Raw genomic sequence first — 26,935 nt, forward strand, 5'->3', positions numbered from 1 at the left:
TGCTAACTCAGCGGCCAGCGGGGATTGAACTCAGGACCCCCCCTCCCCCCCCCCCGAGGATCCAAAGCCACCGCCTTAACCATGAATCCACACCAGGCTCAAGAAAATGCGATTAACAAAATAAATAATTTTTTTTATTATTATTATTTTATTTTATTTTTCATGGTTGTTTTTTTCTGTAGTTTTTATTTTTTCATAGGGGAAGCGGCAAGGGCAAAGATGGTCTTGAGTATAAACACACATCAACCACACAACCCCCCTTGACAAGACTCCCACCAACAGCACTCTGTACACAATCACCCATCAATGCTAAAACTACCGAAAAGTCTAATCAACATCCCCATACCCCTCTGTCTCCATAACTTCCAGATACCTATCTAATTCTAATTTAAACTTATCTACGGATTCTTCTGCCACTACCTTTCCAGGGAGACCATTCCATGCATGAACTACTCTCTGAGTAAAAGTCTCCTACCTTGTCGATACCTTTCATTATCTTAAACATCTTTCTTGTCTTAAGCATGTGCGATAGGGACGAAGACAAAGTCAAAGTTCTGTTAAATTACAGGTATGTTTGCTCATTCACGTTCCAGTTTGTGTTCAAAATATAACAATCAATTGAAAATAATTTGTTTCTCCATCAAAAACTGGCATCTGTAGATAGACACACCAACATAAGTGAACCAATTGCTTTACCTCACTCTTCGATTTGTGTACATGGGGTAATTACAAATTCCTGCCTGGACTCTGCATAGCAAGTAGTCTGTTATTCTTGGAGGTTCCTCGTCACCACTTGTTTTCTGAGAGTGTGGTTGCTGGCTGGGCAGCGGCTTCTGCACAAAAAACAAATGAACCAGGTGGTTCACATTACATTTCCTATGAACGGCCTTCGGGTACCCTACATGCACGCACGCACGCACACACATTAATTGTGCCATTTCATTGTCGTCATTTTACAAGAAGCTAACCCATGTATGAAGAATAAGGATCGTGCTTGTCTACCACGTTGCGTGTTTGGCTATCGCTGATAACATACATTGAACTAGATGGACACTCGGTGGAGCGCATACCTCCGTCACGTAATACCTGATCCACGAGAACATATTGGGCCCAATCAATACATTTTTGAGATATCATGCGATATGTCATTTTGGCTCAATCACTTTAAAATTAAATAATTCGCTTTGTGTTCATGGGGGTTTCAGATCTGGATCTGGATCTTCACCAAAATTGAATCAATTCGTCCTTGTCACACACTCAACATGTCCACCAAGTTTTATCCGAATCCGTCCACAACTTTTTGAGATACCTGCACACAAACAGACAGAGAGGGGTGAAAACATAACCTCCTTCAACTTCGGTAGTGGAAGTAAGGAGAATAATTATGTCAGAAATGTGAAGATGTGATTTGTACCCAGAGTTCTTACTCTCTTGTTAGAACGTGAAACTGAGTCGCTACGATTAGAACAGGTTGTGTTACTTCAAAAAAAGATTCCTTTTGTTCCTATAAATGCATAATGTATTAAAGGTGGATTTGATCAACACACTGAATGGGGTTAACAATTTGACATAATAAGCAAGGGAATAAACAAACAGGACTCCAATGAAGGCAACTTTTTGTTTGATTTCTTGCACAAATTTGTTTTGTGTCAAACAGTTCTTTTTGTCCTGGCATAACGTCAAATGCAGTCCCTCCATTGCTGGGTGCATTGAAGGGCAATGGTTTGCCTTTCCCAACAGTTACAGATGTCATGACCTTGTGCTGATCCTCATTTGACCACGCTGGCCTTACATCTGCCTACTTTGGTATTCAGGCGATTTAGAGATGTGTAGATGGTCCAGCCACTTTGGGTTCCACCCAGGAGTTCCTCTGTTTGTGGGTTGGAGGGAGGAGGGTGGCATACTCTGCGGTGAAGAAGCACAGTGGATGGACTGCTCCCCCCTTTAAGTGTGTCACTCACTGGGGGATGTTATTTTGCATTTAAACGAAAGGGTGGCAATTTCAAATTAGTTAACCATAATTATTATGTCCCTAGATACAAATTTGACGCGTGATAATACGAGAAATATCCATGGATGAGAGGTGCCAAGTTTGTACCATTTCTTGTTCATACAAGCGACTCCTGAAATCCACCCACGTCTGGAGATAGCAGCCAACAGCAACACACACACACACACACACATATTTTAAAGATTTTTTAACTTGCCCTGTGCATTCACAAGCCCCAGATATGTCCTTCCCATCGGTATTCAGAAGCTCCCAATCTAGTCACACAAGCTTTGTGTATTTTCATGTTGCAAAGATGTCCTTTGTCAAAAAGTTTACCTTTACTTGGTAATAATGCACATCATCGTCTTTACAATTACACACGTCCATTAAATAAATCACCAAGCCTGCCATGTTCACAGGAGGCACTCCCGCAAGGTTCAAAGTTCATTCACTGGTCGGGATTCGTCGGGGTTTTGTGCAGTACATGCTCAGGCCTTGCGCTGACCCACGTAGTCTGGAGTTTGCAGTACGGGCAGCTGCCCTTTCCGTGAGCTGAGAAAGTTCTCCAATGCTTTAGTTTTGCAGAGGCACAGCCCTTTTTCTCAGAGAAAGCTTTGGGAGCCATTTTAGGTAACAATCCTCATCTCGCACACACCATATACTTCATGATGCTCCGGACACCAACCTTTCACACACCACATGCTTCATGATGTCCCGGACACCAACATTTCACACAGCATATACTTCATGATGCCCTGGACATCAATGTTTCTAGGGGTTTCTCTGAATGCGCACCGAGCATTCTGGGCAGAATACCTCACTTCGATCATCCCATATTTCTTGTGACCACCCCTATCTTGTGTACACGCTCTTTGGCATAAATCCCTACATCCTTTTGGGTCATTCCGTGTCAAATCAGCCCAAAAAAAAAGATATTTTGCGGTGACCCCCTCAGATTTTCCTGAAAAAATTATCAAAGCTACCTTAACATATATGAGGAAAGTTTGCCAAGTTATCGCTCAAAATTCCAAGTAGTGTCTAAGATATGGCCCTACAAACACCCTAGGGGTGTTTCAATTCTGGCAGTTGCGAGTTGCAGATTTGTATCTGAAGCATTTTTGGAGGGCTCTAAATTCCAGAGTTTTACAAAGAGTTCTGAAAATTCACACAAATGGTGTCTATTAGTGAGACTTTCAGAATCTGACATCAAAAATGTTCTACTTAAAATACTTTTTAAGAGAAGTACTCTCAAAAGTCATGATTTGTAACATGCAGTCAAAAAATTTTGAGTTTTCAAATTGCTGCCAACAGTCAGTTTATTCAGCATGAAGAATTTTGTTGCCTGATTTACATAATTTAGTGACTGGATCATTTACATAAGAAAACTGAAACCTTTTGGAGCAAAATCTTGGGTGCTATAGGTGTCTGGACTTTGCTCCAGACTCAACGACACTGAAATTTACCCCAACTGTTCACCATGTTGACAGTTACACAGCTCTTTTAAATTTTTGTCACTTAAAGGCACATACATAGGCAAACTGTGGTAGAAAATTCAAATTGTTCTCAATCCCTTCTATTTTTAAACATTTTTTTTTTAATGCATCAATTTCTAATGATTCTGCAGTCCCAAAAGCTACTTTTTTTAAAACAAATTTTTACCAACAAACATATTGAAAAAATAAAGATATTGTAAGGAAGTATGACTTAAGTGGAATCTAACAATATATAAATCAGTTTATGAAAGCTTAAAGAAGTGCACCAAAATCATTTCCAAAGTTAGGCATGAAGCACAACTCTATCTTATTTCGGCTTTAACCTAATACACAGCACTGTAGTAACTCCCAATGCTCATTGTTACATTTTATTATATCCTGGCAATTATGAAAATAATAACTGTTCACTTTGTACAATGGATCCAAGTACATTTGTCCAAACAATTTGATATGAAATTATGGAAAAAAAAGTTGAATCAGATATTGTACCTACATTTACAAATAGATGTAGACTTTCGTACAATGTACACTAAGTATAAAAACAATTAGATATTCAAATGAATATTTATAATGGTGATTATTATGATCACATTATGTGTCTTAATTTGTAGTTGAGATTGGCGGCGGCCTTCAACTAAAATATCCTTAAAAAAAATGTGAGCCAAATTAATGTAACCACATACTTGTTCTGACCAAAAAACAACAATTTGATCATTGTGGTGCCAACTTATGAATGTTTGGCATGGCTTCCACTTCAAAAGCACACCTATTGCTTTTATTCTACATCTTTCATCGAACATGTTTTTTTGTTTTTTTTTAAATAGTGGGCCTTTTTAAAAATAGAAGGGATTGAGAACAACTCTTGAATTTTCTACCACAGTTTGTCTATGTATGTATCTTTAAGTGACAAAAATTTAAAAGAGCTGTGTAACTGTCAACATGGTGAACACTTGGGGTAAAACCGGGGTAAATTCCAGTGTCGTTGAGTCTGGAGCAAAGTTCAGACACCTACAGCACCCAAGATTTTGCTCCAAAAGGTTTCGCTTTTCTTGTGTAAATGATCCAGTCACTCGATTATGTAAACCGGGCAACAAAATTCTTCATGATGAATAAACTGACTGTTGGCAGCAATTTGAAAACTCAATTTTTTTTGACTGCATGTTACAAATCACTACTTTTAAGAGTACTTATCTTAAAAAGTATTTTAAGTAGAACATTTTTGATGTCAGGTTCTGAAAGCCTCACTAATAGACATCATTTGTGTGAATTTTCAGAACTCTGTTTGTAAAACTCTGGAATTTAGAGCCCTCCAAAAATGCTTCAGATACAAATCTACAACTCGCAACTGCCAGAATTGAAACACCCCCTCGGGTGTTTGTAGGGCCATATCTCGGACACTACTTGGAATTTTGAGATATAACTTGGCAAACCTTCCTCATATAGGTTAAGGTAGCTTTGAGATTTTTTTTCAGAAAAATTTGAGGGGGTCACCGCAACGCCTGGCTGAAATGACACGAAATGAGCCTTTTACATAATTTTTTTTAATCACTTGTGTGTATGTATTAGCTGATAAAACGTGTAGACTTCTGCTTTCTTCCTGTTTTCTTCCTTGCAATTTTATCTGTTGACATGGCATCGTGCGAGTGATTCACTGACACCATCATTTTTCTTTCGTGGATGGAGCGGGTATTACACCACCTCCTAGTGATCCATGTTTTTATCCCCCGCCACGTGGCGGAAGGGGGATATTGTTGTTTAGGATTATTAACGTCCGCCGTCGAAGATCGGAGGTTACTGTTTTCACCCCTTTCTGTTTACTTACGAAATCTAAAGATTTCGTAAGTATATTGATGACTTCCGTTTCTGTTTGTTTGTTTGTTTGTACGCACGATAACTCGAGAACGGAAGAAGCTACCAATGTCAAATTACACCACGTGATTCAGGAGGGTGATGGCTAGTGCTGATTAGATTTTGGTCAAATTTTTTTTTAATTTTGTCTTCGGTTTTTGTGATCGCTTAGGACGCTTAAAACTCGGTTGTCGAAATTCTGGTAAAAATCGGATGTTTTGGAGACGTTTTGTAGAAGAGAAGATTGTATAAAAAATATTTCACTCGCGCGTCACGGGTCGTCAGGTGGTGCAGTTCATTTGAGCAGAGGCGGTGTTGATCACGTAAAGGTTTTGCGTGTGCGCGCTGACAGTGTTTTCGATAAAGATGGTGTTTAAAATCATTTTTTATCCCAATAAAGGTTATCGTTGCATGCCTGACTCGCTAAGCCGTCGGATTATGTAAAGATTGTTGGTGGATGGCCGAATATTACGGTTTTGTGACTTTGATAAAATAATATTAAATAAATGCGTGGAGAAATGGAGATTTTTGATTCGCTTGACGTTACGAGTTCGTTTTAACTTCGATTTTAATTTTGTCTTCGGTTTTTGCGATCGCTTAGGACGCTTAAAACTCGGTTGTCGAAATTCTGATAAAATCGGATGTTTTGGAGACGTTTTAAGATCGTATAAAAAATATTTCACTCGCGCGTCACGGGTCGCCACGTGGTGCAGTTCACTTGAGCAGAGGTGGTGTTGAGTTACGTTAAGGTATAATTGCGTGGAGAAATGGAGATTTTTGCTTCGGTCGACGTTACGATTTTTGATGGTTTGGTACAGAATCATCGTAGAAACTTCTGGTTTGCATCGCTACCTTCTCTCGAGACAGCTTTTATTAGACGAGGTCAGAGGTCAAGTTGACGATTTCGTAAGTACCAGTTTATGACTGCTTGTTACTTACGAAATCTAAAGATTTCGTAAGTATATTGATGCCTTCCGTTTCTGTTTGTTTGTTTGTAGGCACGATAACTCGAGAACGGAAGAAGCTACCAATGTCAAATTACACCACGTGATTCAGGAGGGTGATGGCTAGTGCTGATTAGATTTGGGTCAAAATCGGTCAAAGGTCAAGGTCACGGTGAGGTCAAATATTCGATTTTTGATGGTTTGGTACAGATAACTCGAACGGAAGAAGCTTCCAATGTCAAATTACACCACGTGATTCAGGAGGGTGGTGGTGGCTCGCGCTTATTAGATTTTGGTCAAAATCGGTCAAATGTTAAGGTCACAGTGAGGTCAAACATCCAAAACATTCGATTTTTGATGGTTTGGTACAGAATCATCGTAGAAACTTCTGATTTATGTTGCTACCTTCTCAAGAGACAGCTTTTATTAGACAAGGTCAGAGGTCAAGTTGACGATTTCACAAGTTCCAGTCTATGACTGCTTGTTTGTTTGTTTGTTTGTTTGTTAGTTTGTTTGTAGGCACGATAACTCGAGAACGGAAGAAGCTACCAATGTCAAATTACACCACGTGATTCAGGAGGGTGATGGCTAGTGCTGATTAGATTTTGGTCAAAATCGGTCAAAGGTCACAGTAAGGTCAAACATCCAAAAAATGATAACTCGAGAAAGGAAGAATCTTCTTCTTCCTCTTTCGGCTTGCTCCCGTTAGGGGTCGCCACAGCGGACCAACCGTCTCCATTTCGCTCTATCCTCCACATCTTCCATTGACACTCCAACCACCCGCATGTCCGCCCTCACCGCATCCATGAACCTCTTCTTTGGCCTTCCTCTTCTCCTCCTGCCTGGCGGCTCCATCTTCAACATCCTTCTCCCGATATACTCCGTTTCCCTCCTGTGCACATGTCCAAACCATCTCAATCTCGCCTCTCTCACTTTGTCTCCAAACCGTCCTACCTGCGCTGTCCCTCTAATACACTCATTTCTTATCCTATCCATCCTCGTCACTCCCAACGAGAATCGCAGCATCTTTAACTCTGCCACCTCCAGCTCCGCTTCCTGTCTTTTTGTTAGTGCCACCGCCTCCAAACCATACAACATAGCTGGTCTCACTACCGTCTTATATACTTTCACCTTCACTCTTGCAGCTACCCTTCTGTCACAAATCGCTCCTGCAACTCTTCTCCACCCACTCCATCCTGCCTGCACTCTCTTTTTCACTTCTCTCCCACACTCTCCATTACTTTGGACAGTTGATCCCAAGTATTTAAACCAATCCATCTTCCCCACCTCAACTCCTTGCAACTGCACCATACCACCACCCTCCCTCTCATTTACGCACATGTACTCCGTCTTACTCCTACTGACTAACATTCCCCTTCTCTCCAGTGCGTACCTCCACCTCTCAAGGCTCGATTCAGCCTGCTCCCTACTCTCCCTACAGATCATGATGTCATCCGCGAACATCATAGTCCATGGAGACTCCAGTCTGATCTCGTCCGTCAACCTGTCCATCACCATTGCAAACAGGAAAGGGCTCAGAGTCGACCCTTGGTGCAATCCCACTTTAACCTTAAACCGGTCCGTCATTCCTACCGCACACCTCACCGCTGTCACACTGTCCTCATACATATCCTGCACGATCCTCACATACTTCTCCACCACTCCCGACTTCCTCATACAATGCCACAACTCCTCTCTTGGCACCCTATCATAAGCTTTCTCTAAATCCACAAACACACAATGTAACTCTTTCTGGCCTTCCCTATACTTCTCCATCAACATTCTCAAAGCAAACATCGCATCAGTGGTGCTCTTTCCTGGCATAAACCCATATTGCTGCTCACAGATCGTCACCTCTCCTCTCAACCGAGCTTCCACTACTCTTTCCCACAACTTCATGGTGTGGCTTAACAACTTTATCCCTCTGTAATTTCCACAGCTCTGCACATCACCCTTATTCTTGAAAATCGGAACCAGTACACTTAATCTCCACTCCTCCGGCATCCTCTCACTTTCCAAGACTTTATTAAACAATCTGGTTAACAACCCCACTGCCATCTCTCCTCAGCACTTCCATGCCTCCACTGGTATACCATCTGGGCCAACCGCCTTTCCACTTTTCATCTTCTTCATAGCAGTCCTCACTTCATCCTTACTGATCCACCCCACTTCCAGATTCACTATCTCCACCTCTTCCAACCTTTTCTCTCTCTCATTTTCTTCATTCATCAGCTCCTCAAAGTACTCCATCCACCTTCTCAACACACTCTCCTCGCTCGTCAGCACATTCCCATTTGCGTCCTTTATCACCCTAACCTGCAGCACATCCTTCCCAGCTCGGTCCCTCTGTCTTGCCAATCGGTATAAATCCTTTTCCCCTTCTTTTGTATCCAACTTCTCATACAGCTCGTCATATGCCTTTTCCTTGGCCTTTGCCACCTCTCTTTTTGCTTTTCAACGCCACTCCTTGTACTCCTGCCTACTTTCTTCATCTCTCTGACTATCCCACTTCTTTTTCGCCAACCCCTTCTTCCTTATACTTTCCTGTACTTCCTCATTCCACCACCAAGTCTCCTTATCTTCCTTCCTCTGTCCAGATGTCACACCAAGTACCTTCCTAGCTATCTCCCTCACAACTTCTGCTGTCGTTGCCCAATCATCCCACCCATCTTTACCACCATCCAACGCCTGTCTCACCTCCTCCCTAAATTTCACGCAACAGTCTTCCTCCTTCAGCTTCCACCATCTGGTCCTTGGTTCAGCCCTCACTCTCTTCCTCAACCTCACCTCTAAAGTCATCCTACAGACCACCAATCGATGCTGTCGAGCTACACTCTCCCCTGCCACAACCTTACAGTCACTAATCTCTTTCAGGTTGCATCTCCTACTGAAGATGTAATCCACCTGTGTGCACTTTCCTCCACTCTTTTATGTCACCCTGTGTTCCTCCTTCTTCTTGAAATACGTATTTACCACTGCCATTTCCATTCTTTTTGCAAACTCTACCACCATTTGCCCTTCCACATTTCTCTTGTTGAGACCGTACCTCCCCATCACCTCCTCATCCTCTTTATTCCCTTCCCCAACATGTCCATTGAAATCTGCTCCAATCACCACTCTTTCATCCTTGGATACACTCTCCACCACTTCATCTAACTCACTCCAGAAATCTTCTTTATATTCCATCTCACACCCCATATGTGGGGCATATGCACTCATGACATTCATCATCACCCCTTCAATTTCCAACTTCACACTCATCACTCGGTCAGACACTCTCCTCACCTCCAATACCCTCTTGACATAATCTTCCTTCAGGATTATCCCGACACCATTTCTCCTCCCATCCACACCATGGTAGAACAGTTTGAAACCACCTCCAATGCTCCTCGCCTTACTCCCCATCCACTTGGTCTCTTGTACACACAGTATGTCCACCTTTCTTCTCTCCATCATATCAGCCAACTCTCGCCCTTTGCCAGTCATCGTCCCAACATTCAGAGTTCCAACTCTCACCTCCACACTTCTACCCTTCCCCCTCTCCCACTGCCTCCGGACTCGCCTTCCCCGTCTCCTTCTCCTCCTTCGCCCAGCAGTAGCACAATTTCCACTGATACCCTGCTGACCACCGGTACCGGTGGCGGTCGTTGGTAACCCGGGCCTCGACCGATCCGGTATGGAAATTCGTTTTGTTGTCCGCATAATGATTTGGTATAGGTTTTTACGCCGGATGCCCTTCCTGACGCAACCCTGGTCGCCTCTTACGACACACAGGGATATGGTACACCTATTCTAACCAGGGCATACACCGGGCCCAGTACAACTGGTGCTCATTTCGCCGACCTCGGAAGGATGGCAGGCCTAGTCAACCCCCTGGTGTTTTCGACTTGGTTTTATATATACATATATATATATACACATATATACACATATACATACATATATATTAATTCAGTGTCCCAACGGGGCTTGAACTCAGGACCTCTTGGGTCCCAAGCCACTGCCCTAACCACTGCGCCAACACCAGGCTCGAGAAAGGAAGAATCTACCAATGTCAAATTACACCACGTGATGCAGGAGCGTGGTGGCTGGCGCTGATTAGATTTTGGTCAAAATCGGTCAAAGGTCAAGGTCACAGTGAGGTCAAACATCCAAAACATTCGATTTTTTGATGGTTTGGTACAGAATCATCGTAGAAACTTCTGGTTTGTGTCGCTACCTTCTCGAGAGACAGCTTTTATTAGACAAGGTCAGAGGTCAAGTTGACGATTTCGTAAGTACCAGTCTATGACTGTTTGTGTGTTTGTTACTTACGAAATCTAAAGATTTCCTAAGTATATTGATGACTTCCGTTTTTGTTTGTTTGTTACTTAAGAAATCTGAAGTTTTCGTAAGTATATTGATGCCTTCCGTTTCTGTTTGTTTGTTTGTTTGTAGGCACGATAACTCGAGAACGGAAGAAGCTACCAATGTCAAATTACACCACGTGATTCAGGAGGGTGATGGCTAGTGCTGATTAGATTTTGGTCAAAATCGGTCAATGGTCAAGGTCACAGTGAGGTTAAACATTCGATTTTTGATGGTTTGGAACAGAATCATCGTAGAAACTTCTGGTTTGCGTCGCTACCTTCTCTGGAGACAGCTTTTATTAGACAAGGTCAGAGGTCAAGTTGACGATTTCGTAAGTACCAGTCTATGACTGCTTGTTTGTTTGTTTGTAAACAGTATTATGGAAAAACTCTTTGACGGATTTCGACAAAACTTGGTGGGCGGATTAGGTATGGTCCAAGGACCATTCCATTAGATTTTGGACTTGGTCCAAAGTGCAATGTGGCCGCCACAGCGGCCATTTTGAAAGAAATATTTGAATTTTTTTTGCATTTCTACATGTTTTAAGTGATTTCCAATTTCTTCGCATTTCACCGAGTTATTTCACTGCACTAAGATTGACGAGTATAACGACAACCACATGTGACTGAAAGGCACATACCTTTGAGAGTGGACTGCTTCTTTCTCGTCGTCATCATTTTACAGGAAATCCAAGAATGGAATGAATCACAAAACCTTAATTATCACAGTGGGTTTCTTTGATCAAGTCAGTGTTTGTTGCCTTGTTTCATTAAATTGAGTGCAAAACACATCTAGGTTTTAATACACTTCACTGTGTGAAAACAAACATGAGGCAAGTAGCCAGTGGTAGATAAGCTGACAAACCACCAGAGCTCCGACGCTCGACGGCTTCTGATGAAAACCCATTATGTGCAGCAATCTCAGTATTTTTGATCATCCACACCTGTTTTGTGAACAGACTCTTGATTACTTCCATCAAAAAAGTGGACTGAGGTTATGTTTCCACCCATGTCTCTGTCTGTCTGTCTGTCTGTGAGCAGGATATCTCAAGAAGTTGGAGACTGATTTGGACGAAACTTGCTGGAGAGGTTGGGTGTGTGACAAAGACCAATTGATTATATTTTGGTGAAGATGCAGACACCAGAATTTTTCAAGTGATTCTTCACCATTGAGAGATAGGGCCAAAAATGATATACAGTATAGCATATCTCAAAAAGTTGTGGACGGATTCGGACGAAACTTTCTGGATGAGTTGGTTTGGTGAAAAGAACAAGCCGATTAGATTTTGGTTCAGGTCCAAATTCACATCCGACCTATCAGTGGGATACAAAACCTAAACTGTTCAGCCTGGCAGAGGTATGCTTTCTACCGAGTGCCGTTCTACTTGTGCAAGTAGCACACGATCCAAAGTGAAGCGGAAAATCCCTGGTATGGGACATGATTCTATTTATCCGTTTATTGACAAAACAAACCTTTACAATTCACAAAATTACTTTTCCAAACAAAAAAATAAAGTAATTTTTTGGGGGAGAAATCTCCCCCTCATGCCCCTCTCCCCCCCTTCCATAACCTCAAAAGATGCCAAGCCATGGGGTTTGACCACAATCTATCCTCTAAATGCTGTGTCAAGCTTGGAAGCAGCATGTACAATTTTTAGCTCACCTGGACTTTCGTCAGGTGAGCTTATGCGATCAAGCAGTGTCTGTAGGTGAGTGAGTGAGTGAGTCAGCCAGTAAACGCTTCAGTCATGATCACTTGAACCAAACACATGATTTTGATGAATTTCAGCCACAAGCTTCATATATGACGCCTAGTGAAGATGTATTGACCGCATAAAAATCTGCGCTCATCAAGGGGGTCTATGGGTGGTGAGGGGGTTGAACCCCCCACAATAAGTATTTGCTCTCTTCATCGAAACTGCACGCAGGACTTTGATGAAACTTCACCACAACTTTCGTCACCCGCGATGTACCAAAGTGTATCGACAACATCAAAATCTGCCCTCATTAAAGGGGTCTACAGGGGTGGGTTGACCTTCTAAAATAGGTATTTTCTCTCTTCTCCAAAACTACACACACGATTTCAAAGAAACTTGACCACAACTGACATCACCCGTAATGTAATTTGGGGGGAAAGGAAGAAGTTTTCTTTGGTGTCCATCCTGTCCACCCCATTGTTTGTCCATTTCTCCCTCTGTGTTTGTCATTCAACTCCACTGTTGGTGTACCCCGTACCCTCACTACTGTTCCTTTTGTCTTGTTGTGTCGTGATCCATTTAGTGTTCTAGCTCTTCCACGAGCCTTGATGGTGTATACAAAAAAGTCATAGGTTGGCAACCATTGCACAGGCTTCATGGGTCGAATGGTGTCTTTCTGTGTTGAAGTTTCTTGGAAGGGAAGTCATCCATTATATATTTTGAACCATGATGTCTGTCCGTACGTTCGTCTGTCTCCTGTTTATGACAGGCGCTTCTCACGCTGCATTGAAAAGTTCAACATTCTCTTTTGAAATGACGGGAGAACAAGCATGAGTTTTGTTGATATCAAATATTGTTTCCTAACCAGGATATTGTTGCGGGCCGGGGTCCGGTGGCGAGAACGACCACTAGGTGGGTGAAGTTACGTCGTCTCCCACCAGACTCCCAGAGTTGTAGGCCGTCGTTCACGGATAATTCCGTGATGCGGCAGGTCGCTTAACCGACCGTGGACGCCAATACCTCAACCGTGTAGCGTAGGGTCTTCCTGCCAGGTGTAATCAGTTTACCTAATTAATCACGCGGTTTCGACTACCGGGGAACCACGCCCTCGATAGGCCTTGCCCGAACCGGATCACTCTACCAACTACGGTAGAGTACCAACTATCAACTCTGGATCGGATGCAGTCGAGTGGAACTGCCAAGGACGTACCGGCTTGAATGAACAGATTATCGGGGATAAAGACTTGGCTAAACTCAGATCCGAACCATGCTGGACCAATGAAGGAAAAGACCAAAACGAACTGGGAACATTTCTACCAACATTTATTTACACTAAGGCGAGGAAAGTCATGTGACACATAAAAAGGTTTATTGGGTGTGTTGCGCAGGGGGGAGAAGAGAGAGATGTAGTGCGACAATTTTTACAGCAACTTATAAAAGTGGACACAGTGCAGACTTGCGCGAGATTAATACAAGCAACAATTAAAATCATCAAAAATCTAATACCATTTACTTAAAGGACAGGCGCCACACACTCAGACAAAATAAACCCAATTAAAAGAAAAGGGGACCTTTCACAGTTCGGAATGGGAGGGAGTTGAGGTCGCAGTTCTCAGTACCTGAGAGCCTCGGGGGAAGGAATGCTCCATGGTGTGGCACCTGACAAAGGTTGAGTTTGTCAGCCACAACCGTACGTGTGGAGTTCGTGTCCGTGAAGGAGCTTGAGTGGAGAGCGCGGGCCGCCGAGGCGAGACGTGGGTAGACACTTAGCAACAACGCCAACGAACCCACCAAACTCTCCGACCACCAAAGAACTAATGACCTTCCTTCTTTCTTTCTCAAGACCCTTCCACCAACTCAACCACCCCCACAAAACGATCCCTCAAATCCAACTACGAGCTCCACGAACTCCAAGCACTCAACTCTCCTCTGAGGATCTTTTCGTACTTTATAGATCCCCCTGGGTGGGGAGGGAGGGGCCTTGGCGAAGCTGACGTCGTCGTCCGTCCCGATTGGACAGGGCCTTTTTGGGGTCCGCCCTTTCTGGGTGGGATTTCGGCCAGACCGACAAGCTCGCCCACTCCATGCGTTTGAGGACACGCCAAGAAGGAACTACTGCAAAATTTTGCCTCTAAAAATGAGTCGCTGGTTAGGCGAGTAGGCGGTGAAGCGCTTGTCCAGCCCAAACGAGAGTAGAAAGCGAGAGGAAGGTACTGCGGCTCCAACAACAGGAGAAATAAAATAAAAGAGGAGAAAATGATTTATTAATCCAACTAAAAAAACATCGCACGCACCCCTTTTGCTTTCCCACTACACACAAGGGAGGGATCTATCTGCACATATACTAATGGCATAACTAACTTCGGGACAACTGTATGTTTGTATGCATATGGTTCCTAGAACCGTAACAATATTTTGCCCTCTTTTTAGACAAATACAACCTCTGCCACTCTTTGTTACACCACCATTTTGTGGTGGGTGGTAGAAGTATCTTAGAGCTTTGATTCTGAGCAAAACCAAGAGTGCAACACAATTGACCTTTTTTAAAGTCCATTAAATATTATTTAAATTGATAGATTAACTTAAACTTTTCTTGTCACTGGGGACGGGTTCTCTTCAGAGGAAGCATATTTTATGATGCAAAGATGAACTGATTTGATTTCGTCATCGAAATGTCAGAGGTCATGTCGGTTAAAAACATGATACTTGAGAACAGCTGAAGGGATTTAAATCAAACTTTGTACAAGTAGTTATAATTATTTAATGTGGGCAGAGGCATATCGGTCGAAGTTACGTCGTCGAAGAGTGCCGTTCTAGTTCTCATCTTATTTGGTTATGCGAAGCCATCTTTCAGTGGCTCGTGACAAAAAGGGCACATAGCAGGTGATCCAATTTTGTTCAATTGTCTCCATAAGAGACCATGTTTTGCCACCATGCGTGATCGCTGGTATGACATCGATTAGAATGAACGTACTTTTTGAGATTCAAAAGCAGTTTCCTTTTCGTGCCCTTTTAAATTTTCCATTTGCTAACCAAACCAACCATTTTAAATTTTCCAATTTTTCTTCTGACGGTATCCAAGGCAATCTCCACTCATGGCTCATGGACTTCCTCTCCTGTCGCAGTCAACACCTGGCCCTTAATGGAGTTCTCTCATCTCCTCTTCCCATCAAGGCTGGAGTTCCTCAAGGCAGTGTTCTTGGCCCTGTGTTTTTTCTGGTTTTCATCAATGATCTCTCATATTCTCTGGAAAATCCTCTATCTCTTTGCTGATGACTCCACACACTGACGTACCATCTCTCATCCCTCTGATCGGCAGGCAGCAATCTCTTCACTCTCTGCAGACCTGGATAAATCCACAAGCTGGTTCAACATGTGGAACATGTCTTTCAATCCTGACAAATCTCAGACTCTCACCATGGCTCTCTGAAAGGACCATCTGGAACCCCCCTCCACCCCCCGCCCCAATCTACTTTCTCAACAATCTCCATGAAGAAGTCCTTTCATTTAAGCTTTTGGGTCTCACTATCTGTCACGATCTTTCCTGGGAAAGCCACATTTCCAAGTTGGCCTTCAAAGCCAGTTGCCGACTGGGCATTCTCCGTCGTGCAAAGTCCTTCCTTGGCACACCTGAGCTTCTAACCAATTACAAAGCTTTTGTCCGCAGCCTGATGGAGTACTGCTTCCGCCTCTGGACTGGTGCTCCTTCCTCTCACCTATCTTGGCTTGACGCTGTGGAAACAAGGCATTTAACTGTGGAAACCTAAACTAAGCAGGTGTCCACATGAAACTGTGGAAACTAAACGCAAGGCATTTAGGATCATTGGTATCTCCCACGATGAGGCAGAGTCTTTGGGCCTCTCACTGGAGGCAGATCGGTGGTCTTTCTGTCTTCTACTGTCTCCTCACCAGCCTTGCCCCCCCCCCCCTTGCTGTGTCTGTGATCTGCCCCCCATATATTTCCTCAGAGCTCTCAAGGTCCACCAACTTTGGAAATTTGAAGCGTTTCTTCTGAACGTGTTAAAACGCTCAAACTCGACTGTTTTAAATAGACGCTGCCGATGGACAATTGGAATCATAGCCAAGCTAGACATCGAAGTGTGAACATCCTCGTCATGCCGAAGAAAAGTTTGAAGAATGCTGCAAATAAGTGTCCTGGCCGTGGCCGTGGACGCTGACGCAAGGACGATCCATTATACCGACGTCTTTCAGCCTATGAGTAACTTAAAAGTAACGTCTGTCGACGTGTGGCAACGATCGCGTAACGTGCCAACAACACGTTAATCATAGGTTAGAAATAAGTTTCGGGTACGCTAAACATTACCTCGGCGTGTCTCAACTTATGATTAACTTACAAGTAGCATGTGTTGACGTCTGTCAACGATCGCAGACCGTGCATACAACTTGTAGCCAGCGTAGCGGAACGTGTGAGTCATACGCCGGCAAACGTCGTGAAATTTCAAGCATGCAAAAATTTGAGGACAACCAAAAAGTACAACGTTTAAAGCCAACGTACAACGACGTATGGCAGTGTTTTTCAGCGTGCTCTCAATGTTATCAAAACTTACCCATAACGTATTCAACGTGTGCCAGCGTTTTAGAAAAAAAATTCAAAAATCGGCATACGTTGGCTAAAACGTCAATGTGTGACCGGGCCTTTAGGGGAACAGGTGTGTAAAGATATTTACTCTCCAGAATTAATGAAGTGATTGGTATAACACATGATGTGCAATTTTAAGCATTTCGACAAAAAAATAGTTTCTAATTGAACAGCAAATTGATTACAGTGCACTGTTATTTTCAGAAGTACAAGCCTGTCTCAGTATAGTTTTAATATTGCTTCTTGATGTTCATGCTTTTGCAGCCGACGGAGTAAATGGGACCAGCCTGGAACTGAGGCAGCTGTGTCTGGCGGGAACAATGTCCAGCCCAATGTTGCCTCTCTTCCCACCACCTCCACTCTCCACTCTTCAAGCCCGATGATGCAGCCAATCCCTCTTAGTAACCTTTTGGCTGGGTTGCTCCGACCGTCATCTTCACTCATTCCCATTACTGCACACCCAGTCACCTCCACGGCCATCTGTCCCACCCCGGTGCCAAACATTTCACCCTCTGCTCTCGTACCAACAGGTCTGCACCAAACCACCAACACTGCTCTCCCGATGCTGCCGATTCCACTCGTTCCAAACCCCCTTTTGACTGCACCTTTAATTCCCCCACCTGTCATTGGCACAACACTTATGTCAAATGTGGGCCTGCCAACTCAAGTTCCTGCTCCGTCTCCAATACAGCGAAATCCAATACTAATTCCACGGCCTGCAACACAGTCACAGGTGTGTCTCAAATGTGTTTTGTTATCTCATCAAAATTATTAGCTTTATATACTATGGTTATTAGTGCCATTTCTTGTTATGCAATTTTCACTACCCACCCTCCTCTGCCCCCACCCTCCCCCTTCCCACCCCACCTTTCACAGCATCATTTAGAGGCATAAATATTTCAGTGGACTTGTCTTTAAAAGGACAGAAATTAAGAACTTTCCCTTGTACAGGCTCCGAGCGGAGCGATGGAAGCTGCCGCTCTGGCTGCCGCACGTATCAATGCTTCGCTGCTCGCCCGGGCGAAGCTGCGAAACCCAGCTCTCTCAGTAAGTGTTGGTGTTTTGTGAGTGCTTTGTACTGTGCAAGTGCAAAAAGGTGCTTTTTTAATGTATATGGCAAGGAGATTGGTGCATTGAAGTCCATTGAAGGAGTTGACTTGTTCTCGTTGGTGTGCAGTCCACCATGGCTGTGGATCTTTCGAAAGCCTCATTGTCTGCAGTAGGTGCTGCACCTACTGTGACCGAAATGGCCACCACCGGCATTCCACTGTCCTGCAGCAACACCCTTGTTATGGGGCAGGTAGTGCGGAGTAGATTAGGAGTTTGATTTTGTTGTGAGCCCTGTGTGCTTCTGCACTTAAGCAGATTTGGTATTTGAATTCCTTGATTTATTTATTTTAATTATTACCAGATTGACAAAATGACTGGCGTGCCCGTCATGAGCCATGCCAGCCAAGTCTCACCTGAAGAAGCAATGCGTCTCGGAGCAGGGTAAAAAATTTCTGCTCTGTTTTTGTCTTGCTGCAAAAAAATTCTTACTTTGTCTCTATGCTGTGTACATTATTTATTTTATAATGTATTCCTTTTGTGCAGATGTTAGAATCTTGTGGAAGAGTTACATCACCCTGCATTTGCTATTATACCTAATGCAGGCTGATGGTAATTCTCAAGATTGTCACTCCTTTATTAAATGCCCCACCCACCCCCCTCCCCAACCTTCCACCATCACCCCTTTCTGTTTTGTTCAGAAGCGTGAATAAACCTGTGCTTCTTTGCCAAACGCAGGACGTGAACAGTAAGTGGCCACGTATCTGACTCCGTCATGTGTGTGAGTTGCTCCATTCGGTACACCATCATGTTTATCGGGTTGGATAACGATTCCCTTTCTGCCTCGAGGTATAAATATGGAGCAAATGTTACTTGGGTGGAGTGGCGGGGGAGGTTGTATCCTTGCTAAGACACAGCTCACATTTTATTATTATTATTTTTGGATACCATGTCACGGCTCACATAAGAGCTAATACACAGAACCGTATAGCAAGGCAGGAGACGAGGGGTGGGAGGGTGAAGCACAAAATAGTGGGGAACAGAGACAATAAGAGATCTGTGTAAGGGAGAGGGATGGGGCAGGGTACATGGAGTACACACAATGGTACTACAGGGACTTTCAGGAAGGAAAGGAAACCTCCTTCCTATATGATAATATTGTTGCGGATTCGCGCCCGCCGGCGTGCGAACGGCCACGTAACTCGAATCGCGGCACGTCGCCCACCGGACGGACAATCCAGTCGTGACCCTCTCGGACTAACGCCGGGAACCAGTCACGGGTGGACCTTTCGGTCTCACCGCGATCGAGCCAATCAGCCCCCGCGTGGGATAGGGTTGCTCGCCAAATTCGACCTACCTAAGTACCCACGCGGAGGGTAGACCAGGCGATCGCACCTCGCCGCAGGTCGACTTCGGACACGGGCCACTTAAGCGACCCGTTCCGTACTATCAGAATAACCGAGCGGTGTTATCGTCGACCTCGACGGTTCGATTAATTATCGGGCGTATTCAGCCCACTACCAACCCTTTACGTGAAGCAAGATGAGGATTCAATGAAGGAAATGACGAAGCGAAGCGGGAAACAGTTCAACACAAAGCACATTTATTCGCGGCACACGGGAAGCACACATATACAATTCCACCAAATGCACACAGAAAAGAAAAACACAATGCAATTTACACAAAAAGCAAATGCGACAATGCAGATCTAATACCGATTACACGAGCACACGGCAACACTTATACAATTTTACTTCACAGACGGCGCCGACAACACATACCCAAAACCAAAGAAAAGAATACCCTCAAGGATGAGGAGGGCCTGAGGCCGAGACCGGGTCGGGCCTACCCGTCTGGTGATGAGACGCGGAGCGGCGATGGTGCCTCAACTCCGCGGGCCTCGCGGGCAGTGTCTGGTAGGGGGGTGGGAAAGGGGCCCCCTTGGTCGCACTATCTCAGCGCGGGGGGAAACAGGAGGGGGTTGCTGATGCTCGGGGTATAGAGGATTTTTATTGCCCCGCGACGAGCGTCTCCACCTCGGCCAGGTCGCGCTGTCGGCCTCCCTGGGGTGCGGCTCCCTGCACGACGCGAGCACCCCCTCGTCTGCCCTCGCCGCCTCTCCACAGCTCCGTCCCCTCCGTTCCGACTCCAACGCACACGACGACCAGCTCCTTCTTGCCAACTCCACCGCCCGCGAAGTCTTGACTCTCTGTTCCCTCTCGACTCTCCTACTCACTGGACTCTCCTACTCTCCTACTCTCTGGACTGACGAACACGGTCGCTTTTTATCAGCCCCGTAGCTTCGCCCTCTCATCTTTGACCCCCTCCCTTCGACCTTTCACCTCGCTCCCCATTGGCCCGAGAAAAAGTGGGCGTGAATGCTTTTTGATCCATAAATTTGCATATATCGATCGCCCTCCAACGCCCTGGAGGCGGGGCCAAATCGCCCCTCGCTCACCGATTGGACGGCAAAAAGTGGGCGTGTGTCGTTTTTGATCCGTTTTTGAAGCACAAAATCCGTGATTTTGAACACGCTGTTCGGCGCGCGCCCTGCACGAGTCCAACACCGGTACCCACAGGCGGCGCAAGAACGGTGGCGATGCGACGGTTGCGAGGTGTGGCGTGAAGGTCGTGGCGGTTGTGGTGAAGCGGTGGTTGTGGTTGGTGGTTGATGTTGTGACTGGTGGTGGTAACAATGGCGGTTGGTCCAAAATAAAGATAGTAAAAGAAAAACGGCTATCCTGAAGAGTCGCAGCACGCATAAATGACATGTATTCCCACTAGACAACGGGTTTGGGCCTAACTACACATGTACTTACCGAGATATCTCACCTAAGGGACCTGAATGGTGGTTTGCGAATTTGGTAACCACAACAATATTTACAACTTTGACGGTGCATACGGTGACATATCGGTTGAATCCGGCCAGTTCAAAAAGATACTTCGGTACTTGTTTAACTTTTTTTTATTTTACTTTTGTCACAAGAGGCATCGCATTTTGATGTTACTGTTTAAAGGAAAATTGTTTCTTTGGCACATAACCACATGTTACTATTTTACTGAATCAAGCAGTTTGAGGATTGGTTCGCAAGCTTGTTTGCAGAAAGGACAGAATAGCTAGAACCCTTGGAAAATGAAGAGGAATTTTTGCTTACCACACCTGTTGTAGCTTTGCCTACCATTGTTCCACAACCTCCAGCTGCCTTCACTGCGTTGCTGCCGACTCCTCTACTCCAGCCTCCAATGGCTTCCACTCTCCCCATTCTCAACTCGATTCCACCTTTACCTCCACCTGTCATACCCACTTTGTCCACTGCACAGCCCGTGGTAAGGAGCCTTCTAAGTTCACCTTCACTTCACATAATCACAGCATCCCTCCAATTATGTTTCTCAACAAGTTGCTGAAGGAGGGTTGGCCAATTCCAAATCTATTTCTGTCAATAATTCCAAAGGCTAAACAAATATCGAAACGATGGTTTGTTTTCTTCTCCCCTCTCATCACCATTACCCCCACCAGACATCAGCTTTCTTTTTATTTTTTAATTCTCCTTATGAAAAGCTTATTGATGTCAAATTTGCTGATGAATATACACCGCATTTATAGTTTCATGCACTTCTTTGATTGTAAAGTACATTCTCCCCTTGGAAATCACTTAAATTTTACCTGGACAGAGGCCCTGATCTATGATGCACAAAGTAATCTGATTCTAAACCCATTCCGTTCTTGACCTACAAGGTTTTCTTTAGCCTCCTTCCTAGCTTGTCCATTGTGTGGTTCATGTTTCAGTGGTGATTTGATACGTTGCCTTATTTTGACTGGTGACCTACACACATTGCCAGGCCATTTTGATTTTCTTTTTTTGGGATTATAATTTGTGTGTGTGTGCGTTATCCCTGTATTCCTCTCCCCTTTTCTCTCTGTGCATTTTTCATCCCACATGCCCCTATGACAAAGCATCACCCTTTACAAGACAAGGTGTTTGTGGGGTTAGACCATGCTCCAGCAGAGTTTGACATCAAGGTACGCTTGGAAGGTCCAGGGGGGAGCTACCTCCAACACATTTCCCGTGAAACAGGAGCTCGTGTTGTTCTCCGTGGCAAGCGATCCGGCTTCCTGGAACCGGCTTCTCGACGGGAAGCCTGTGAGCCATTGTATTGCCACGTCAGGTGAGAACAAAGTCCAGATAAGACCCTCTCTTTTTTTTTTTCTTTGCCAGATCGAAGCTCATTGGAGTTTGAGCAAGGTGATAGAGAGAACAAGGCAATGAATTGACAGTGAGGCCACAGTTAGACTCAATGAAGCAATGAATGAATGTATGAACAGGAAAGGATGAGAGAGGAGGGGAGGAAACTCATGAACCTGCATGTAAGTAAGAGGGTTGAGTTAGGTCAGGTTAATGGATGTACAAAATATCACAGATAAGGTATAGATGGTGCTGCACCACCATGTTGAAGCCCTGAAGAGAAGAGTGTGATGGAACAGCATCAAGCAGGCTATTCCATAAATGGGAGAAGCAAGAAAGAAAAAAAAAAGTGTGGAGTTTGTGAAGTCAACCTAGATTTTTGGTGTTCAATCAGGAGGGGATTAATGGAAGAATGTGCATACATCCTGGAGGAGTTGGGAAGTGTCAGTGGACTGAGGGTAAACTGACCTAGACCGGAAGAGAGGCGCTTAAAAACAGGATAATGACCTGCCTGCGATGTCAGCAACAGACCTTGTGCCTCATCATGGAAGATTCCAATCATGTTTAGAGCTTTCGATTCCATATAATCCAGGAGAGACAGATGTGATGCTGGGGCCCCAACCCATAGGTGAGGGCTGTTTCTTGTTATGGTGAGGTGAGGGCTGAGACACACTCCATTGAGCTACACATAGAGGCCTTATAGGCTTTGAGTAGTTCTCACTTTTGAAGGAAAGACTTTAAATTTTTTGAAACATAACTTTTGCAATACTTCGCTTGGTCTCTATGACTTTCTCGACATCTGGTCTCAATTGTCATCCATCACTTTCTTTCTCACCCCTGCCTTGTTCCAATATTCTCCGCAGTCACTCAAATCAGGAAGGATTGGATGCAGCAAAAGCACTTTGTGAGAGTCTCATTCAGACGGTGAGTCTAGTAATGTTTGGCATAAACACATAGTGGTTATTTTTTTATGAAGTTTGGAAATATATGTGAACAAAGAATCGGAATAATTTTGCTTTTGACTCTTAAAGGACACATAGCAGTTTGAATTTTGTGTTCTCGTATTAATCAATTATTATCAATGCGATAATCAGTATTTTTATTTTGCTTCAAAAACGACTTCTGGTACATCATCACTTTATGGATCTGCTTGAGGAAGTGACATGGACATTGCAGCCGCTCGCATACACATGCACTATTGGTTTGTTGTCGAACTTCAGAACATTTGGATTTAGTTCCAGATGGCAGCTGAATGGATGGTTTCCCTCCTATGCTCCAACCTGACAGGGGTTTGGCAAAGTTTCAATTGTGATCCAATACATGAAGCTTTTGTATTTCCACAAAAGTGTACATTCTCTCACGCACCAGATTAGCCCACTCTGTCTGCAGCTTTCCTCTCCATCCTCTAGATTAGAGTCTAAAGCAGTTTCTCAAGCTGTGGTCCGTGGACCATTAATGGTCCGTGAGCTCCATTGAAGTGGTCCGCAGAAAGGTCGCAGAACAATCGAGAATATCTGTACTTGCTCCTGCAAAATGAACTGGTTCCTGACAAAAAAAATAAAAAATGACATCGAAGAACATCTTGTTGATCTCAAGAAACAATTTAAAGATTACTTTCCAGAAGGAGTCGAACCAAACAACTGGATACGTAATCCTTTTAGGATTGAAATTGGTGAGCTTCCTTCTTGTTTCTTCAATAAAGCCCTGCTTGCTGGAGCTTTCTTGCAATGAAACATTAACGTCATAATTTAAAAGACATTCCCAATTTGAGTTTTGGATTCAAATAACTGGAGAGTACCCCGAACTTGCAGACAAATCAGTACGCTTTCTGATGCCATTTGCTAACTACTAACCTGTGCGAAACAGAAGCAGATTGAATGCTGAACCTGACCTAAGGCTAAAGCTGAAAAGCATTACACCCGACTTCCCAGAACTTTGCTCAAAAAATAAAATCAGGCACGTCCATCGCCTGAGAAAGGAAATATTACTGATATTAAAATACGAGTTGTGTGCTCTGGTTTGTTGAGATCGGTGTGGAAGAACTTCACTGGCCTGTACAGTGCCCTCACCTCAACCCCATTAAACGCCTTTGGGATGAATTGGAACGCCGGCTGTGAACCAGACCAAATCGCCCAACATCATTGCCCGACCTCACTAATGCTCTTGTGGCTGAATGGAAGCAAATCCCTGCAGCAATGTTCCAACATGTAGTGGAAAGCCTTCCCAGAAGAGTAGAGGCTGTTATAGCAGCAAAGGGGGAACCAACTCCATATTAATGCCAATGATCTTGGAATGAGATGTTGGATGAGCAGGTGTCCACATACTTTTGGCCATGTCATGTATGTTGTGATAAATAGAAAAAAAAAGTGACAAAATTTAAAAGTGGATTTCCAAGACTGTGCCGCAGCATATTGCCCACAGAGGGTGGTCCAAGAAGAGTACTCTCGCCCAGATGGCCCACTGGTACGTAATAATAAAGAAAATAAAAAGCATGCTATGCAGCAGCTACGCCTTTAAGTGCTGTCAAGTTATCTCGCTGTAGAAGTGATGTGATGGGAAAACATCTTTGTTACATCTTGGGGCCAAAAAAAGATTCCCAAAGGAACACATCTCCAATTGTATAATGGAAGGCAATGGGGAAATATGGTTTGATTCTCTGTAATTTTGCTTTATGTACGTTTTCAAGAACTTATATATTCTGTAAATCAAGGGATGTGTGTGTGTGTATGTATATACTGTACATATATTCTATATATATATATATATATATATATATATATATATATATATATATATATATATATATATATATATATATATATATATATATATATATATATATATATATATATTTTTTTTTACATATGTATATGTATGTATGTATATATAAATCATCCTGCTTTTCTGTCTTCCCCTGTTCTTCCATCCCCCACCACCATTGAATTTAAGTTTATAAACTGATCGATTGAATTAATGTGATGGTGATGTAGTGCACACTTGATGAGCCAAATGCCCTCCCCCCTCCCCCTCCCCTTTCTTGCGTTTCCCATACCCCGAGTCCTGTTCTCCATCTCTTCCTCTCCCTCCACCTACCATTTCAATGTGTGATGTATGGTTGCATCATTGTTTAGGCCATTGGTTCCCAACCTGCGGCCCGCGAGGACTTTCCAATCAAAACACATTTTCATGTAGCAATTTTAAAGGGGTTTACACAATGCCACTGCCGGCCGGCGCCGTGACCTAAAAAGCCTTACACAATGCCGCTGCCGGCCACTGCCGCTTAACTGCCGGGAGGAATCAAATCAATTTGCATCAATAAAATGCATCAATTTTTTTCTGGCTCCCAACATCCTTGGGAGTTGTGAATGTGTCCCGTGGGATCAAAAGGTTGGGGACCACTGGTTTAGGCCATGGTTCAAGGTTTGTAACAATACCAACGTCTGCTACCCTTGTCTTTACCATGCTGTTTGATGGGTGACATGTTCTTACAGATCCGTGCTGAATTCTCCTGCTTCCAAAACCAAATATCAGCTGTGCCTCCAATGCGAAACCGTAAGGACTCACTTTGTGTAGTTGGGAATCTTGGAGACCAAGAGGGGAGGATGTTTGTAGTAGTGATTTACACAACCCTTGTGATGCATTTATCGTTTGTGAATAACTCTCCCTCAGAAGTGTTCAAAGCAAAATGGCACTTGTGGCATTGCATCTATGTGGCGACTGCTAGTCTGTGTGTGTGCCACTTGGGTGTAACCGGAGCTGTTTGTAGCTCAGCGAGAATGGGACATGTTGCGTTGCCCTTTTGCACCTGCTTTTTGACAAATGACATCATAACCTTTCAGGCCAAATTTCCATCAGCACATCTACCCAAAGGGATCACGAGAGAGTGGGAAGTGGAGCGCCTGGTGTGCTGTCAGAATATTATCTTGCCAAAACGAAGTTTTTGCAAGATATGTTAGTCAGCTTGTATTTATTTATTTATTTTTGTTTGTTTGTCTGTAATCATGTATCGATCACTCTGCAGAGCACAGTTATCATTGGAAATTTTTGTAACTTCGCATATCAGAGTCCTATAGAGGTCCCTTTCAGCGCATAAAATTTTCAAGGTCAAGGTCAAAGATCAAGGTCACTTTGTCGCAAATCAGGGGAGTCGACGAAACCCTTATTTTTTGAGTAATTTTGATCGGATCGTCTTCAAACTTCATGGGAATATAGTTCATGGTCTGGCGCTCAGCTGATTAATTTTTGGTGGCGATTGGCCTTGACCTTCATGGTTAGCGCTGGAGGTCGAAAGATTTTGACCCCAAGGTCAAATTTTGAAATCTTAGATACCATATTGAGTAATACCTCATATGAAAGCGCTTGATAAGTGCTTTCCAGATCTGTCAAAAGTTTGACGCTATGACGTCATGATGAAAAAACGGATTTTTCATGAAAATTTTACTTCCTCAGTTCTCATCAAAATCTCTTGATATTTCATGTACAACGGTCCTGGAGAGATACCATTAACCGTACGAAAATATAAAGGTCAAGGTCACAAAAATGTCAAGCATCAAGGTCGACGAAACCCTTATTGTTTGAGTAACTTTAATCGAATAAATATGTCACTCATGTTCACATTTTGGCAAGATACTGGTCACCCTGGGGGTGACATTGGTTTTTTTTTTTTCTTTTTGTGTACACTGTCGAGGCTCGTATGAGAGCTAGCACACAGAACGTACAACAAGGGGAGCAGGAGACAAGAGGGGCGGGAGAGGGAAAGAAAAAAACAACATGAACAAGAGGG

At 43.9% G+C, this 26,935-nt stretch overlaps 1 protein-coding gene across 1 annotated transcript in view; it reads left to right on the forward strand.

The window, feature by feature from the left end:
- Positions 1-26,935, forward strand: part of LOC147010490 (KH homology domain-containing protein 4-like) — a 105,975-nt gene that overhangs the window by 56,683 nt on the left and 22,357 nt on the right. Inside the window, exons 3-11 of the mRNA XM_085860246.1 lie at positions 17,186-17,654; positions 17,873-17,968; positions 18,099-18,221; positions 18,333-18,412; positions 18,670-18,716; positions 21,168-21,295; positions 21,924-22,135; positions 23,016-23,076; positions 25,644-25,704. Of these exons, the coding sequence (XP_085716372.1) occupies positions 17,186-17,654; positions 17,873-17,968; positions 18,099-18,221; positions 18,333-18,412; positions 18,670-18,716; positions 21,168-21,295; positions 21,924-22,135; positions 23,016-23,076; positions 25,644-25,704 (1,277 nt within the window). The remainder of the gene's footprint in view (positions 1-17,185; positions 17,655-17,872; positions 17,969-18,098; positions 18,222-18,332; positions 18,413-18,669; positions 18,717-21,167; positions 21,296-21,923; positions 22,136-23,015; positions 23,077-25,643; positions 25,705-26,935) is intronic.

This window comes from Eptatretus burgeri, chromosome 16, assembly GCF_056783735.1.
Source record: "Eptatretus burgeri isolate ZD-2024b chromosome 16, Ebu_testis_v1, whole genome shotgun sequence".
Classification (NCBI taxonomy): Eukaryota; Metazoa; Chordata; class Myxini; order Myxiniformes; family Myxinidae; genus Eptatretus; species Eptatretus burgeri.